Here is an 18410-nt window from a genome sequence, read left to right on the forward strand (position 1 = left end):
TCTGTCAAACAATCCTTACAGATGACCCCTCCTCAAATGCCTTAGCAGTCAGAGGATCTGGTGGATGATGACCACTCCAGGACCATCTCAGGTTTCTGACCCGGGGTTCCAGGTAAATTTAGTAAGACGCTGCCCACTTGCACACAGCAGTCAGACACTTGACATGCTTCGATACTGAAGGCACAACTTCTAGACTGCACCAGACTTGTGGAGTTTCATATATACACATCTTCTGAGCCGTCACAAAAGACCAGAGATCTACAACTAGGATCAAACACATTATGGAATCATGATATCAGCAGAGGATGATGAAGAGTTAGATGAGACTGTTGAGGAGTATACCACTGACACCACCTGGAGCTGGGTAAAGTGATTTGTAAATCATCTGCATGTGTGGAAGAAAAACAAAAGCATGAATTATGGGTAAAAGAGAGTACACCTTGATGAACCGTGGATGTAAAGGTGAAAATGTGAAGGATTATGCTTTTACATGCATCTAGTTTACAGCAAGAATGGAGTGGCATGAGGAAGAACACAGTGCGTCTGGATACATGTTTGCATGTTTGTGTCCTGTCTTTAGTCTGCGACAGAGCAAACCTAAAGACAGAAGTTTGAGTTATTCAATATATGTCTTCTCTTTTCATTCAAGCTTAACATGAATAACATATTAGAGACAACATATTAAAGTCCTGTAACTGGTTCCTAGAACAGAGACAGTGCGACCTGGGGTGTGTGTTTCAGTAATCCCCCACTGTAAGACGATCTGCTCCGACTGAAACTTGGGAAGGAGAAGGAGCTACCCTGGATGAAAACAACACATTTATCATAAAGATGACAGCTTGCAACTCAGACTCGTTAGTCTCATTAGGTGAGGTAAACTCTGAGATATCTAACAGCAAATGTTTTCAACTACATGTATTTGCGAGTCTAATGTATATTGGGACATTTATTTTTGAGATTTTTGTAATAGAAAGGTCACAATCAATGAGCTTCTGATTTGATGTGGTATGAAATAGGGTCTCTGTCTGAATGCAAACTACCCCTAAAATATAGTGGATGCTTACAATTCTATGTGAACTATATCTGTTTTGAATCTTGACTTAATAAGAATGTCCTGTTTCACAAGATGACTGTCTACAGCTATAAATCAACAATATTCTTATTATGCCCAAAAGGACGTTTCGCTAGCACTCATTATCTCACTAATTAGGGACAAAGAGTTTTTCACTTTTAATCTCTGTATCAGAGCTTGGCCAGCTAATGTTTCTGTCAGATCTTATGACTCTCAGGCCAGAACAGCCTGAGCCAATCAGAGGCTTTGATATCAACCAAGTGTGTAAAAAGATTATGCAATGAATTTTTTAAAGCAACATGCCCTTGTTGAGTCACCTGAAATGAGATCTGTACAGAATGACTAGTAGTTGATTAACTGTTTTTGCCAGAATATTGTGAGGTGTTGGTCAAGTTTGTGGTGTAATCAGTCAGGGTCCTGTCATTGCATTAAGTATATCAAAGTGTATGAAAGGTTTAGTGACAGAGCAAGCAGGCATTTAACTTGGAATTAGGCAATGAATATCAAACAGTGGTTAAATTTAGTGAGTTGATGGCTGGTTGGACAGTGTGGTTGTGTACAGAAACTAATATTTCCTCCCCAAAAGGCTTAAAATATCATTATGACATTACTATTGTAATATATATGTAAGTGTGTAGAGTAATCAAATTGTTGCTCTACTATAATGTGATTGGTGCAAAGGAGGCAGTCAGCTCACAGCTACAAATGCATATAAAAGAAGTCAAACTGAAGATATTTTAGAGCTATGAATGAAAAAATTTTTGAGCTGTCTTGCTTATAAATGTTGTGGTGTGTTGAGTGGTTCACTGACATGGTCATGTGATAAAATGTTTCTTGTAGTCTGATACTGGTCATACCACTGACCAAACATGTTAAAAATGAGACTGCCATCATGAGCTGGTTTGTGCCCAGAGTATATTGGCTGAGTGAAATGTCCTGGCAAGGCAGTTTGTTCTTAGAAACATGTCAGTGAGGGCAGCTGTGTGGCTCATGTATCCTTGGAGAATCCAGTGACACTGACATGAAGACTGCTGCAGGGACAGTCTGTATATGTAGCAGAGCCAGTATAGTACTTAAATATTATGGTATGCTGTGACAGACTGGCAACATGTCCAGGGTGTACCCCGCCCTCGCCCTGTCAGCTGGGATTTGCCCTGTTACCCTAAAAAAAGGATAAGCAATGTGGTATAGTATATTAAGGCATATGTGATGGCTAATTATTAAAGGCTTGTTTGTGTATTTTTTGTGATGAAGACAATTAATGTCACATTTGATAGCTGATCTAAAAGAAAGCAGGCTTCTGACAGGCCAAAAGTGTTATTATGTTGCTATGTCAATGTAACTTTCACAGTTAACATCTTTCACATTTACGAGTTGTTTTGAACAACAGCTACAGAGAGGAGAAGCGATTCTTTACAAAATATTTCCTCCATCATTTATATTTTAAATTTCCAATGAGGAAACAATGCTCAGTATATGAATATGATGGAGAAGTTTCTAGAGAAAACTTCATACTGTATCTCACAAGAAAAGCCTCAGTTTAAACAAGTCTGATGGAAAAAAATAGAAACCATGTGATAGTCCATGTTAAATAACTTGTTATGCAGAAAGAATTCCAAAAAAAACTATTCCAACAATCTTCCCATTCATAAAACCGTTTAATGTCAGCTGAGATTGCAGGTTGCTGCAGGGTCAGCAGTTTAACGAGACAATGATCTCAGGCAAACAAATGGTACTGAACATACTTAACATAATGAAAGTACCAGATAATAAACCACAAAAGACTCAGTGCAGCACAAGAGACAGAAGCTGTGACACTGTACAGTGTCACATGGTGACATGCACTGCTTGTAACACAACAACTTATCAACCGCCAAACTAGTTCAAATTCATGAATGGAACATGCCTTTGCTGTTATCTTGTTGCTTTTTTCTCCCCTAAATTCAAAACAGTTTCATCTGGCACAACAGTATCAACATTTCTGAAGTACACAAGAGTCCCGAGATATAAAAACACACAGGCCTCAGAGTTTTTAGACTGTGATGGAAAAACAAAGACATGCATTCCTCCTCAACTGGTTTAGCCCAGAAAGACTACTTCACAGTCTGGAAAAGCAATTAGTATGCATGCACGCACACACACACACACACACACACACACACACCCACACTCACACTCACACACATTGAATTGGCACGTATTGTAGAAGAGTTGCATGTGAGGCTGCTGCAACGTGTAGTCTAACAAATGTTTGGGCTGTTGCCAGGTGGGCCTCCATGAAGAGAAAGATATCTAGTTGTATTCCCTAGTCCCTTACCCAAACTTTAACTATGACAAATAAATGCTTAACCCTAAACCTGAATCTAATCTTAACAAAACCAAGTCTTCACCCTCAAACAATCTTTTGAAGTTTTGAGGACCAGCCAAAATGTTCTCACAATAGTTTCAAACCAAAATCTGTCCACACAACCCTACAAAAACATGTACATGCTCACACACAGAGAGAGAGAGAGATCCACATATGGATGCGTTAGGGGGGGTCTACTTCCGGTTAATGTAGTCTGTTAAATGTCTGTGTGTGTAAGTGAGTAGCTGATTAAATGTCTGGTTTTGCTGCTGTCTGCCTCTGCATAAAAGCAACACCAATCAACCACATCCTCCTGAAACACAGGTTCACTGCAGGTTCTCAGGCTACAACTGCTAACATCGCATGTGCCACCAGACAGAGCTGTGATTGGCCAGAAAGATCACCTCACTGCATCACACTGACTCGGTGACTTCAAACGCTGACGCAGCCCCACCATTTCCCGCCGTCAAAACGGTGTAGCCTGTAGCTGCTGGACATGATTTCCCTCTGTGCTCTTTAAACCGAGACACTGTAGCTTGTTATGGTTGTATGTATCATTTAACTCACATGTCGTATATAGTTTTCACACGAAATACATGAAGCGTATATTTCTATTTTATAGACTCATTTTTAAATTGTACTAATCATTTTAGTTCGTTAACTTTTATATATCTAGTGACACTTCAGTGCGCCCTAATGAAAACAGCACTAAATTAGAGTCATGTCGAGGCACTGTCCACATAAAATGATAGACACGAGTCATAAAACACAATAAAAGCAACGTACATTTTGAGAATACCAACTTTGACCCAGTTAATTGTCCACAACAATGTAAGTAAATGGCTGTTATTTTGTTGCCACTGTGGCAGCTGAAACAAGGGGAAACCTACGAGAGCTGAAACGATGTATTTGGCAACTCATCAGCTGAACGCTGATTGGTCAGCAGGCGGGTTTGCGCTGCAGGTGATGTCAGCCACTGACAAGAGTCCCCGAGAGAGAGAGAGAGAGAGAGAGAGAGGGGGGAGACGAACAGACAGTGGGAGAAATGATTGTCGACTTCCTTTAAATAGTCAGTTTTTTTGACGCTGTAAGTCGATGACAGCAAGCCAGGGTTATATCACAGACTTAGACATCACCTCTACCGGGAAATTATTCTTCTATTATGTCTTGTGCTGTTATACGCCGCTGAGGAAACGCCAGTCTCCGTGTGTTGGTAAAGACTGTCAGCATATTCAGCTTTAAAAGGTAGGAGCCTATATTTACAATGTATTTAACTGCACCTACCTGTTTAATGATATGGATGATTAATTGACTTAATCTGCTGTGTATTTCTCACAGCTGTTGTGATCAATACCGTGTCCTTGTAGTCATTAATCATTTATCATTCATCACTAACATTTTCCATTACTACTGTCAGGATGTTATGAGTCAGCAGTTCACCTAAATATATTTGATTTTGAAATTTATTTCCCTTTAAACTTGTGATTGGGAAAACTGGAGCTGAATGGTTGATACTGTCAGACACATGTATTGTCTTGTGTATAATTTTTTTCTTAAATGAAACTGATCATTCATCACTTACATCTTCCACCTCCAAGCATAGGCTTTTATTTTCTTAAATAATTAGGTGGCATGTAGATTATATTTTGTTAGGCATATGGGTTATGTCTGTAGTAATATGGGACTAAAAAGACTTGACAATGAGTGGAAAAGAAAGGCTCTGTCCATACTTGCAACACATTATCTGCTGAGTGGCTCGGCCAGATTCCAGCCTGCTAGGAAATCTTCACAACTGCCGCTTGTAAATCCATTAAAGTAATTGGTATACCAAAGTTAAACACTGGCTTTTAAAAAGACAAGGTTTTCTCACAGGATCAATTAAGTTGGACTGTAGAAATAGGCTAACTATTAATCACTAAGTCATAAGACATTTTTCAATGCAAGCACTGCTGTCAGTGTTTTGAGACATGGTTCCTCTTTTTTGTCTCAGCTGCAACGCAAGTCTATTTTTGGATGAAGGCAGCATGTAGCATTGTTTCACACCAAAAGTCCTCTGCTGAGGAAATCAGCTGGGGTTGCTGGAAGCTTAGTAGCTCAATGCCTCTGTGGAAAGTGCAGTTAATAATTTAATACTGTGAAGGTCATCCATAAGAGGTATTTGAAGATTCAGACATGCTTGTGGCTTCTCAGATTAATGCTCTAAAATTAGGGCTCCTGTTTTTCTGTGAGGGGCCTCTTCTCCTGGTCACATGTACCCAAAAGGGGAGGGGGATGTTGGCATTGTTCCAAGCCTGTCTTCCCTGGCTGGTGCTGCAATCATTTTTGGGGCCCACTGCCAACTGAAGGCCAGCCCCCTTCCTTGTTTTAGGCAAGAGTTTTGAAAGCTATACAAATGGGATTCATCACATTTGACCATTGGTGTTTGCATCACAGAAACCTAAATCGTCTAGTCACTATCCGGTGCCGGCAAAGATAAGGCTGAATGGACATGATTTGATCTTGATTTAATTAAACCCTCACCTTCTTTCCCTTATTGTGTGCTCATAATACTAAACATAATACATTTAACTGTTTAGCTATCTGCATGATATCTTATACATACGTTTTTTTTTTTTATTCAATTATTTGTTTCATAGTGGAACTGCCACAGATAATTAGTGCAGAAATGTTATTACTTCAGAAGTAGAGACTGGTACTTTAACACAAGATTACAGGATACTAGAATAAACAAGTTAGGGATTGAATCTATGTGCCTATATCGAATGATGTGTGGAGATATATTAGTGTGTCTTTCAGGCATATACAAGGGCCAGTGTATGTGGCAAAATAACATGAACAACAATGGAAGTAAATTTTACAACTAAGGGGAATATGTTTGCATGATTTAAAGCTTTGGAAAAGTATATTGCCATCGGCTAATCTACTTTCTCATGACTAACTTCCACTTAAAACCAGTGAAACATAAAGACAGTTACAGAAATCTTTAACATAAAATAACCAAAATCCCTTTAACTTTGACAGAAAATTGTGTGTTCACTACAGATGCGATCACTCATAGTAAGAAGAGTATGTTTTCAGCAGCTTCAAGGACTGAACTATGATGAAAAAACAGAAATGTGATCACATCGCTAATATCTTATGTTACTGTGCTGCTATCATCAATCCATAAACAGATACTGTGTACGGTGTTTGAATAACACAGACTGACTAAAGACGTCTATGGGTGTGAGAGAACGACGCAAAGACGAACAAAATTCAAGAACAATCAACATACTAATGCTCACTCTGAGTCAAGCACTAGCATAACAGTATGCATTTCCTTCAAAACATATTTGCATTGTTGACATTCACAATACTTCTCACATGTCTCAGAAATAACTGCTTAGATGTTCTTGATCTCATGACACCCTAGTTTAGTTCAGCACCACCTTCACTGGACGAGTACCGGCTGGTCTAACTTGGTCTATCCTTTGACCTCTGGTGTCTGGGGTAGCTGAATGGAAAACAGTTGGATTGGATATCCAGACTTATCAGGAGGGGTGGGAAGGTCAAAGTGGCAACAGGTTCTTTTTACAGTATGTAGGCCACAGACTGCCCTGGGAGAAATTACAAGAGTGCTGAAAAGGAACCAGCCACTATGCCCTCTTTCCTAAGCCATGACAATCATAGCTCTGCTCAAAAACTGATTTCAGATCAGAGTATTAAAGTAACTTCAGCCCCCTCCAGTGAAGGACATTCATGTCATCAGTGGTTTGATTGACAGACTGAAGAATGGCACAGCAGGTCCCAGATCATAAACACCTCCCTCTATGAAGGTTGACTGAGTTCAAGGCACGCTTATGTCCAGTGTTATGGAGCTTAGTGATCACGACTGGGTGATTTAAGTTGCAAATTTAGACCTACTGGTATGGATGTAGTTTATAGTTTTAATGCTAAGTCATTTCTTTTGTCCTGTCTTGTCCCTCTCTCGTCTTCCCTTCCATCAGACCCGTCAGACCATGAACTACGTGGGCCAGTTGGCGGGCCAGGTGTTTGTCCAGGTCAAAGAGCTGTACCGAGGCCTCAATCCTGCCACCCTTTCTGGCTGCATTGATGTCATTGTAGTGAGACAGCCCGATGGCTCCCTGCAGTGCTCGCCCTTCCACGTTCGCTTCGGCAAGATGGGCGTCCTCCGGTCCCGAGAGAAAGTGGTAAGGAGATAAAAACAAGGGATCTTTCTTTAAGGTAAAAGTTAAATGTCCTAGTTTGTTCAGCTCTTAAACTCTTGTCTCTGCTCCTCTTCTCTCTCCTCCAGGTGGACATGGAGATCAATGGAGAGCCAGTGGATCTACATATGAAGCTCGGGGACAATGGAGAGGCATTCTTTGTGAAAGAAACAGAAAACGATCAGGTACAAAGAACTTTACTTTTCCTTAGGTAGCGGTAGCTGTAATGGTGGGTAATGGAAGTGCTTTGGAAAATGGTTAAGAGTGTTATATTCGTCATAATTCAAATAATACAACACGTCAGTGGCGCACATTCAAATGAAAACAAGGTTCAAATGAAAACACGCATCATTCACCACCCCTTGTAGGTCCTGAAACCAAGACACACCCATGTTTACTACTGAGAATCATTATCCAGACTATCTTTCTCCTTCACAGTTATAGTAGTTTGAACAAGGTCACGCTGTGTGCAGAGTTGGCACAGCAGCCAGGAATTTCTTCCTTTCCTTTCTGGCTGAACAGCAATCCTCTGTTCATTAGCAAGCGAAAGTCCTGAATGCAGCACTTACTAACCCAGGGTTTCTGACCCATATTAAGCACTGTGGCCTTAAGATTGAGGGTATACCTGGAGTGGAGGAACCTGGCAAAGGAATATGCTCATAGAAAATTTAAGTGGAGCTCATGCATTTGTGAATTTGGCTTTACTATTAGAGCAATAGTTAAAGGTTGACGAGTTAAATAGAAAGTCAAAGTTCTGAAAGTCAGAAATCCTCCGTTCTTTGTATTTTTACTTCCAGTTTTTCTGTTTATGAAGCCAGTGAAAACTATTCAAAACTCAGTTTAGAATTCGTGGAAAACAGTGGAACAGGCCTTTTCTAAACAGTTCTTGGAAAGCTGGCGTTTTCACTGTTTTCATTTAGTTGTCCAAGATTTTGAGTTGCAGATGTAAAGAACCACGTTGGGCTCACTGCCATGATGGAACGTTTTTCTGCCGTTCTATGCACATGAGGATGTGTGCAGCCCAAAGACATAAACAAGCAGTGAACTACTGTGGCTGGGAGCTGGCTCCAACAAGGGAAATGGGTGATTTATTCTCCCCAGAGTGGTGTCAGATTCCGAGGCCTGGAAGAGAAAGGAGGGGTGGAGGACTGTGTCTGAACCCTTTTTCTTGGCACAGGGCAGCAAAACGTGAGGGAGTATTGTCAGACCACAAATCATTTGGTTATACTTCATTTTTTCCTCCCCTGTCTCTCTCTTTTTCTCTCTCTCTTTCCATATGTCTGCACACACACATTTATACTCCCCCGCCTTGACAGCAGGAGTCTCTCCTGGAAAGCTTTTTCCTTTCCTAGAAGGAGGGAATATAAAAAAAGAGTGTGTCCTTTTACAGAGAAAAGGATTGTGAGGAGCTGTTTTGGATTGGCTGTTTCGTTTTGCTGGCAAACAGCAGAGAGATTTCCTGCTAACAATTTGGCAGTGATTGTACACATGTGCCTCAGACCACAACAGTGCAACACTAAAAGGGGAGTTATGTTTCAGTGGGAGTTGTTCCGAAATTTAAAATCTAGTTTTAACTTCTTTGCAAAAAAAGAATGCATGCCAGAGAAGATGCTTTAGTTGTAGAGTTTTGTTGTTCAGTGTGTGTGTGTGTGTATGTGTCAGTGTCTGATATTAATGCTAAAGATAATATCAGTGGATGTGTTCCAAATAGCAAACTGCATACAACAGCACAAATGGCTATGTGTTGCATGCAGTCAAAATATCCCTACAACATTTAATGTTAGCAAAATACTTCAGGATTTACAGTATATATTACAGTAAAACAGCCGATTTACTCACAAGGTCCATATGCATTTTAAAGAAATCACTCATTGTTTCACTTCTGTTTTTCGTCTTAACAGGAAGTGGTTCCCTCCTACCTGGCCACCTCTCCGATCCTGTCAGACGGGGCCGCTCTGATGAGCTCTTGTCTGATGGGGAAGAGCTCCGGGCCACCCATACAGACCCTGGGCTCCACGGGGAGCAACGGAGAGACCGGCAGCGGGATGTTGAAGAAGAGGAGGAAGAGGAGGAGGAAGGCTCGGGCAGACAGCGTGAGGAGGGAGGAGAGCGGGGACTACTCCGAAGACGAAGACATGTTCACCATAGACATCAGCTCCGATGAAGGGACGGAGATGGAGAGCAGCAACAGGTGAGAGAGTAAAAAGAGAGGAGAGGGAGGAAGAATGGGGGAAGGGGTTGATAGGAGGGATAACGAGTGCTCAAAGAAAGGATGTTGAAAATAAAGTATCCATGTGGAAATAGTGGAAAAGTAATTAATCGAATCCCGCATCGGACGGCCTTTCGCTGCATGTCATTCCCCCTCTCTCTGCTTCCCTGTTTCCTGTCACTCTCCACTGTGCTGTCCATTAAAGGCATAAAAGCCCCAAAAAATATACTTTAAAAAAAAAAAAACATGTGAGGAGTAAGCAGAGCAAAGCAATACACGTGACAGAGCAAGGGAGGGGGGAAATCCTGGACAGTCAGTCCTTCAGATAAACTACAATACATCACTGAAAGGAGCTTTTACAGCAGCTGTAATGGAACTGGAGTCTGTCAGGCAAGAATAAACACACCGGCATCTGTAGTGCAGAGGCCTCCAGCTGTGGAGCTGGCACATACACACTGATAAGACACTCAAAACCATATGGAAAACTCCATCAGCCCTTTGATTTTTACTGGATATGAAAGAAGAAGCTTTACATGTAAAAAACAGGAAATATCTTCACTCTGTGTGTTTTTGTGAATGAGTGCATGTTTACTTCTGTTTACACACATGTGCATGCAGTATGCTGCTGCCACAGTGTAACTTGACCTCTGGAGTGCAGCAGAGTATTGGATCCAAAACAGTTTAGCATGCCCAGTATGCAGGGCAGGTGTGTAGCTGTAGGAGTTGTACTGTATGTTGTTGTTAGTCGACCTACCATGAATGCATCCAGCAGCAGTTGTAAATATGTACCTGGTGACAGATTTATTTTCATCTCTGCACATGTGTAGGAGTCATTACATCTATATTCTGGCTCATCTCATCTCTACACTTCGTGTACAGTGAATGCAGTTATTGTCTTATGATAAATAAGAGTTAGTGTCAGTGTTATTTGCTTTGTTAGTAGAGCAAAAATCTACCTTAGACAATAAACATTTATTAGCTATATACTTTGTATTTATGACTGAATTACAGTATGTTGTTTGGTGGTTATATTTTTTATGTAATTTTAACAGTTAACTGACTGAATCACAACTTAACTACGATGAAATTTTATCAAGCATTTTTTTCAGTTGCCTAAAATATCACTGGTAAAGTCTACTGCGGTCTCAGTGGAGCACCCTGAATTGCAGATGTGTTATTTTTTGAGTGCAGACAGAGTGGAACGAGTTCAGGTGTGATCACTGTGGGTCTGGAAAGTTGTTTTGGGAAATGGTTGAAAAGGGGAAGGTGAATTACAGCCCACCGCAACATAAAAGACCCACGCCATTATGAAAATTGTAGATTTAATAGACATATGACGTGTTTGTCTGTGTGTCTGTGTTTCAGATCTTCGTCTTGGGATGTCTTAAGAGAAGAGACAACAGTTGGTTCAACTAGTGGTTCTTACAAACAGGCTGGCATCTACACCCGTTCAGATGGAGAGTGGAGTCCCATCCAGAGGTGCCCAGCTCACACAAATGAAGATCTACACACACCTACATGCTATAATAAACATAAAATAAACAGATCTATAAATGTTGTTGGTCATCTCTTCCTTTCTCAGCCCCGGACACTCTCGTCCCACCTCTCCCAAGAGTGACTCTGAACTGATGACCAAGCCGTCAGACACAGACAACCAGAATCCGGCCATGCACTGGGCGTGGGGGGAGCTGCCACAGGCTGCCACGGTAACCAAGTTGTCCAGTATGCAAACATCCACGCAAAGAATGACTGTGTTTAATTTGGGTGTGTTAAAGTTAGTCCTTGCTGCAGCATCTCATACCATCATCATCCTTTTCCTTGTTTCTCTAGCCGTCCTTCCTCCCAGTAAAATCTGACCCTCCACCAGTGTGCCCTGTATCCATCCCCGTGTCCGAAAGCACACATTTCCGTGTGATTACTCATGAGACGTCTTCAGAACAGTGCGGACCCTGTTCTGAAATATCAGCACTCAGACTGCTGATGTCAGACGACACCATAGTCACAGGAGAAACGGTCGTCACAGTCGGGATGGAGTCAGAGTCTGCGAGGATGGAGTCCCAGACAATAACCTCAGAGACACAGGTTACAGCAGCGGGAAGAATGGCGGCTCGTATGATGGCTGACATGGAGGAGACAATGTCGCGTCCACTTGGCAAGACTGACTCTCCATCCAAGAGAAAAGGTAATATTTAAAGGGCAGTTGACTCAGTAACACAGTAAAACACTTAATCTATCAGTTCATTTGCTGAGGTTTTAAGCAGTCAGCTGTGTAACAGCTCAAGGCCATTTGACCTGTAGTAATAAAATCACCAAAAAATTACATTATGAAGGTCTTTCTAAATATAATAACAGTTACTCATGACTACCCCAACCCAATATGGTGCTGCTGCGATTTTAAGAATGCAATAAAAGCAGTTTTTCTACCGGGTCATTTTAATTGACAAGATAGATCAGAAGACTGATTTCATTATTCCCATCACCAAGTCGCAACCAAGCTGTCAAATGATTCTCTGTTTGATAAACCAAACAGAAAATCAATTTCTTAGAAGCTGGAAAATTATTTCAACTGACTGTTTTTCTCCGTTGCAGACAAGAGAAGTCGCCATCTTGGTTCTGATGGGATTTACCTGGATGACATCACAGAGCTCGAGCCTGAAGTGGCAGCCCTTTATTTCCCTAAGAGGTACAAATCATAACTTGTTGCAATAATAACTCTGAGCTGTGCAAAGTTATTTGAGAGTTTCTGACGCGATCTGATAAACACGCCTCCTCTCCTCTGTAGCGGTGCAGCGGTGAGGAGCATCTCAGACCCGGGCCTCCACAGCACCAGCCTGTCCCCGCAGTCCGTCAGCTCAGGAGGAGACAGCGGAGTGGACAGCTACTGTGATCCCATGTCTGACTTGCCGTCTATCGCCATCTCTCTGTGCGGGGGACTCAATGACAACAGGGAGATCACTAAAGGTGAGATTCTCATACTGAAGTAGCTGGATGTCACGCACTGCAGTGTCAGCTGTGGCAAAGGGACAATGAACACGAAATATTTGCGTGTGTCTTTACAGAGCAGTTCCACGAGAAGATCATCTCCTACCAGCAATTCTCAGAGAACCCCTCCATCATCGATGACCCCAACTTAGTTGTAAAAATCGGCTCCAAGTAAGACATCGCCACTTGCTCGAGTAAAAAAAAAAAAAGTTGTTTTTTTTTTGCAGCATTTATGAAATGATATAAATATATTGTGTTTTCTCCCTCAGGTACTATAATTGGAGCACTGCGGCTCCTCTTATGCTGGCTATGCAAGCCTTTCAGAAACCTCTGCCAAAGGTAAGAAATTGATACACACACACACACACACACACACACACACACACACACACACACACACGGCACAGATACTAATGACTCAGGCCATAGGTTGGCTGTATTACTTGAATACCATTCCACTTTTTTGGCTGATACTGGCTCTGCATCCCGATTCTCTATACACACACCTCTACTCGTCTATACGTCATGTTGATTAATATCCAGTGTTCAATCTATAGCCTGAAACCCCACATCTTAAATGTTCTGTTATTGCAACCTCAGATAGACAAACAACCACTGAACTTGTTCTATTTGGGCAATCAGGTTAAACTTTGTCTTCCCCTCTGTTCTCCCTCCCTCTTATTATACCACTCCCTCTTTCTTCGCTCCATTATTACATCCCTTCATCCATTAGTCCTCTTGTCTTTCTTATATTCACTCAGCTTTGGAGTTCCTTCTCTGTTGCCTGACTGGTGTGCTGGGCTACAGCTCTGTATGTCAGAAACAGCACCCCCTTTTTTTCTTATCTGATTTACGTTCTCTACCTTCCTCATTCTTTTGTCCCCGTCAGTTACCACCCACACACTCAAACACACACACACACACACACACACATGCTTTCTCTCACTCCGCCACTTTATTTTTCCCATTCCAGTCACAGACACATTGTTTTTTCTGTGTTACTGTTTGTTGATTTATGGTCTGGTTTCAGTTTTTTTAAGTGTGTTTTTACGGTGTTGTGTTGTGGTTGTTTGGGGTTGTGTGTGCTCTGCTCCAGGCTGCAGTGGAAAACATCATGAAGGAGAAAATGCCAAAGAAAGGAGGGAGGTGGTGGTTCTCCTGGAGAGGCAGAAACAACAGCACCAAATCGGTAATTTCTACATTTCTGTTGATAAAGTAAAAGTTTCTCTTTTCTCAGTCTATATATTGTAAATTACCAACAAATCACTGTCGCTATTGCAGGAAATGAAAAATGCGTATTGAGAGACCTACCTGACACTGGGATTATTACTTCTTTAACAGTTTTACATGTCATTGTAAGTAAATGAGTGAGTAATGCAGATTCACATTGTTTCTTCTCTTGTAGGTTTCAGTCTCTGAGTGTGGGGCCTGTGGCTCTGCTGAGCAAGATGGGAAAATGTCAAGCAGGTAAGAAACCTAAAAACATTCCTGGATGAAAACAAATATCATTGCCACGGACTAAACATCCTAACTGATTAACTGTTAATCTGTCTGAAAACAGGCATAAGGAAGAATCGTCCTCAAGTGATGAAGACCACAGAGCAGCCAACCAGAGCTCTCCCACCGTCCAATCAGAGCCTGGGCTCGTATCAGGAGGCGTGTCTTATAAGAAAACACTACGACTGACATCAGAGCAGCTGGTGAGGGGTTTGGTTTGAACAGACTCTGAAGTTTGTTAGTTATTATAAGAGTTCTTACGTTCATATATCATTTGTCATTCCCACTCTCTTTCTCTCTCGCCCTTTGTCCCTCTCTCTCTCTCTCACACACACACACAGATGTCCCTCCAGCTGCAGGATGGTCCTAACGATGTTGTGTTCAGTGTGACCACTCAGTACCAGGGAACTTGTCGCTGTCAGGGAACCATTTACCTCTGGAATTGGGACGACAAGATAATAATCTCAGACATAGATGGAACCATCACCAGGTGAGCGATACATGTGGATACGTTCACATTTGCCTTTACGACACAGCAGAACTTAGTTTGGAGTGAAAATGGATAAATATGGCCACAAATGGCGGCGTCATCTGCAAGCTGTGCTAAATTAGTTTTTAATGGCTATTAGGATTCAGTGGGGTGCAATAATCTTTTCACAGCAGTGTGATTTGTCATTTTCATTCACTGTTGATGATGAGGCATTTTTCCCTTTTTGTCTAAAGATTAAATACGCAGCTTCCTGCATGCTAAGATTTACCCTTTGATCTTTCCCCACTGAGATAAATGACATAGAGTGAGCAGATGATCGGCCTGTTCCAGTTCATCTAACTTTTAACGTCCTTTCTCCCTAAAAAGTCTCAGATCTTTTATGCATTTTTTTCTTTTTTGTCAGGAAAAAAAAATTTCAATAGTATTTTTCACACTAAAGAATGGTCACTCACATGTTCAAATATTACTTGTCTGTTTGTCTCCAGGTCGGACACATTGGGCCATATCCTGCCCACGCTGGGGAAAGACTGGACCCACCAGGGCATTGCACACCTCTACCACAAAGTCAGCCAGTAAGCACTAATTTATTAACACACATCTGATTGTTTTTATTAAGCAAGGACACACTACTACAAGAAATTATACATATGTTACATCATGCAGGCTGAAAAGTAAAAGAAATTATTTAGAAACATAACTGATGATCACTTCCTGCCTCTCTCTCCATCAGAAATGGCTACAAATTCCTGTACTGCTCAGCTCGAGCTATCGGCATGGCCGACATGACCAGAGGATACCTCCACTGGGTGAATGAGAGAGGAACCATGCTTCCAATGGGCCCCGTCCTCCTGAGCCCCAGCAGCCTCTTCTCAGCTCTGCACAGGTCTGTCATCCACAAAAACACACACACACACACACACACACACACACACACACACATAGACACACACATACAAATACACACATATTTTTCTTTCAGTTAACCTTTCAAAGCTCTCTGAGAGTTGAACGTTGTTATGTTGTTGATTGTTGTTAAATCCTTGTGTCTGTGTGTGTGTGTGTGTGTGTGTGTGTGTGTGTGTGTGTGTCCAATAGGGAGGTGATTGAGAAGAAACCAGAGAAGTTCAAGGTGGAGTGTCTCACTGATATCAAGAACCTCTTCTACCCCAACACACAGCCTTTCTATGCAGCGTTTGGCAACAGACCAACGGTACACACACACACACACACACACACACACACACTCACACCTTGTAATCAGTATAATTTATTGCATTTTAATTTGTTGCTTGATGGCGCCCAGTATAAAGAGTTTAGAGTTTTTTGATTGAAGATCAAATCCATTAATGCAAAATTTAATGCAAAGCAAAGTTTATATTACATGTATATTATCTCAAACATTAAATCCCTTTTTTTTAACATATATTTATATTTATATATATTTATAGGATGTATACTCCTATAAAGAAGTAGGAGTGCCACTGAACAGGATTTTTACAGTTAACCCCAAAGGCGAGCTGGTGCAGGAGCACGCCAAGACCAACATCTCATCGTAAGTCACTCATCTAATTTACATCATCTCTACTGCGACAAATATTGCAATCACTTTGGGTAAAATGTTTAATTGTATCCTCCTCTCCTCTCTTCAGCTATGCACGTCTGGGTGAGGTGGTGGACCACGTGTTCCCCCTGAAGATGCGAGCCTCCTCCTCAGACTTCCCCTGCTCAGACACCTACAGCCACTTCACATACTGGAGGGAGCAGCTCCCCCGAGTGGACCATCAGGGAACTACACCTCCGCAGACTCCCAGCCCCGGCAGCTGACTGCCTGTGGCCTGCTGAGCGACTCCTAGCGGGCGCAGCAGCGACTGACAGTGCGCTTGAGATGTAGCAGTCATTTGGACAGTGACGGTTTCATGTGTGTGATATGAATTTGTAGGTTTTTGTAATAGATGGAGCACTTTTTGTTTTTTGTGCATAGTGGAGCATCAACCTAGTGCTGCTGTGAATAGTCTTATAACGCACAACATGGATGTAAGCGCACTTTTATCAGAGGAAGGCCTCGGTGGTCATCTGACTAGATGTATGTATATAAGAAATGTAATTTATTCAGGCAGCTTAGCACATATGTTATTTTGGAGTGAGTGTTGACATTATTCCAGCAGCTGGACTTTATATTTATGCACTCAGTTTCATACTATATTTAACAAACAGTGTCTATTGCATCTGTTTAGAAGCGCTTCATACAGAACACAACCATGCTGTGCATACTTCAGAAAGCAAGTTACTTCAACTTGTGCCAAATGTAGAATTTATTTTCTTACTCAGAACTGTTTTCTGTTAAGACTGTTATAGCTCGTCAATCAGCAAATAAGTACATGCAGGCTGGTTTTCGGTTATAGCAATATATGTGTATTATGTTTGAAAGAGATCAGTCTACTCTGTATTGATTATTTAGTGCATTTAGTAAAACATGTTACAGAGCACAATGAATGAATGAATGAGCATCTATGTAGCTTTATTAGCTAAAAGGTCTGTTACAAAGAGTTTAAATGAGTATTTATTATTGAGAGAAAGAAGAGAAATTAAAGCACAACCTTTATAAAAGTCATAACCATCAGTTTTCTCTAAAAATCAAAAGGTATCTGTATCCGTGAGAAGATTTGCTGAATCATTTTGTTTTTCTATGCAAGTCACAGTGTGTATGTGTTTGGATCAGAATTTCGTTTCTGTGGTGGCCTTTGTGAAATGTCTTTTAATTTATTGAAAATCTACACAGAAACACATCATGTGACTGTTAATGTGTTAATCTGTTCCACTCTCTAAGATTACACTTTGTTACTTCCATTCCTTGTGGAATATCACTTAAAACTCTACTCTGAAAATCCACATCGGACTGGACACATCTTAGAGAGTATAAAAGTGAATGTCTGACCTTTTTCTAAGTTACAGACATTTGAATCCTTTTTTTCTCACAATACCACAGACAATATGAGGTCATTAATGTGAGCTGCTATCATGTGACCCGTATCATTGGCTTTGTTGTGAATAAAAACACCTGAATATTATCATAACGTTACAGTAGGTGTGTATAAGCCTATAGTTTATGAGTGGGTGTGTATATAATGCTTTAACATTGTTATTATTCTTTCCGTGAAAGAGCTAAAACGGCCTGAAAGTGTTTTATTTTTGCCTTAACTGTGAACATGATCAATAATTTGCTCATTCACTCCCTCCATGGCCTCAGTTGACCAGCTCACTGTTAAACTGGTGTAATCAAACTCAATAAAAATGCCTTGGTACAGCAGTGAGTGTGTGTTAATATCCTTTGACCTCAGTAGAACAACAACGGCTCCTTCACATTCTCAGGATCCAGTCAGTAGTTGTTCTGGAGCTTTCACTGAGCTCCAGTAAAATCTCCAACTACCTTGAATATCTGTACTTGTCTGTCGTCATCCAACACTTGGCTGACACCAGCAGCCACTTGATGCTGGCTGCTGGAGGAGTTTGGTTGCGGGTGCAGATGGAGCAGGTGGAGCGATGCACGCTGACACTAGGTGCAGGTTTACCTGAGCAGGCCTCATCTTTCCGGCCTCCATTTCACGCTC

At 41.4% G+C, this 18410-nt stretch overlaps 1 protein-coding gene across 4 annotated transcripts; it reads left to right on the forward strand.

Annotated features, from left to right (window-relative positions):
• The first annotated feature begins 137 nt into the window (after positions 1–137).
• On the forward strand, positions 138–18109 carry lpin1b (lipin 1b). Of its 4 annotated transcripts, none has more exons than XM_056363240.1 (21): positions 212–364; positions 707–868; positions 7406–7609; positions 7714–7809; positions 9526–9815; positions 11199–11312; positions 11416–11539; positions 11664–12015; positions 12423–12516; positions 12616–12794; positions 12893–12986; positions 13085–13154; positions 13912–14004; positions 14221–14282; positions 14377–14515; positions 14654–14802; positions 15288–15374; positions 15533–15685; positions 15898–16012; positions 16251–16354; positions 16452–18109. In XM_056363240.1, exons 3-21 carry the CDS (start codon positions 7418–7420, stop codon positions 16624–16626), a joined length of 2682 nt encoding a protein of 893 aa, XP_056219215.1. In that variant the 5' UTR covers positions 212–364; positions 707–868; positions 7406–7417; the 3' UTR covers positions 16627–18109. The 4 variants fall into 4 exon arrangements, with proteins under 4 accessions (XP_056219213.1, XP_056219215.1, XP_056219216.1 ...); XM_056363241.1 differs by having other exon boundaries at positions 251–364; positions 712–868; XM_056363238.1 differs by lacking the exon at positions 707–868 and having other exon boundaries at positions 138–364.
• The last annotated feature ends 301 nt before the right edge of the window (positions 18110–18410 follow it).

This window comes from Seriola aureovittata, chromosome 19 (genome assembly GCF_021018895.1).
Source record: "Seriola aureovittata isolate HTS-2021-v1 ecotype China chromosome 19, ASM2101889v1, whole genome shotgun sequence".
In the NCBI taxonomy this organism is placed as follows: domain Eukaryota; kingdom Metazoa; phylum Chordata; class Actinopteri; order Carangiformes; family Carangidae; genus Seriola; species Seriola aureovittata.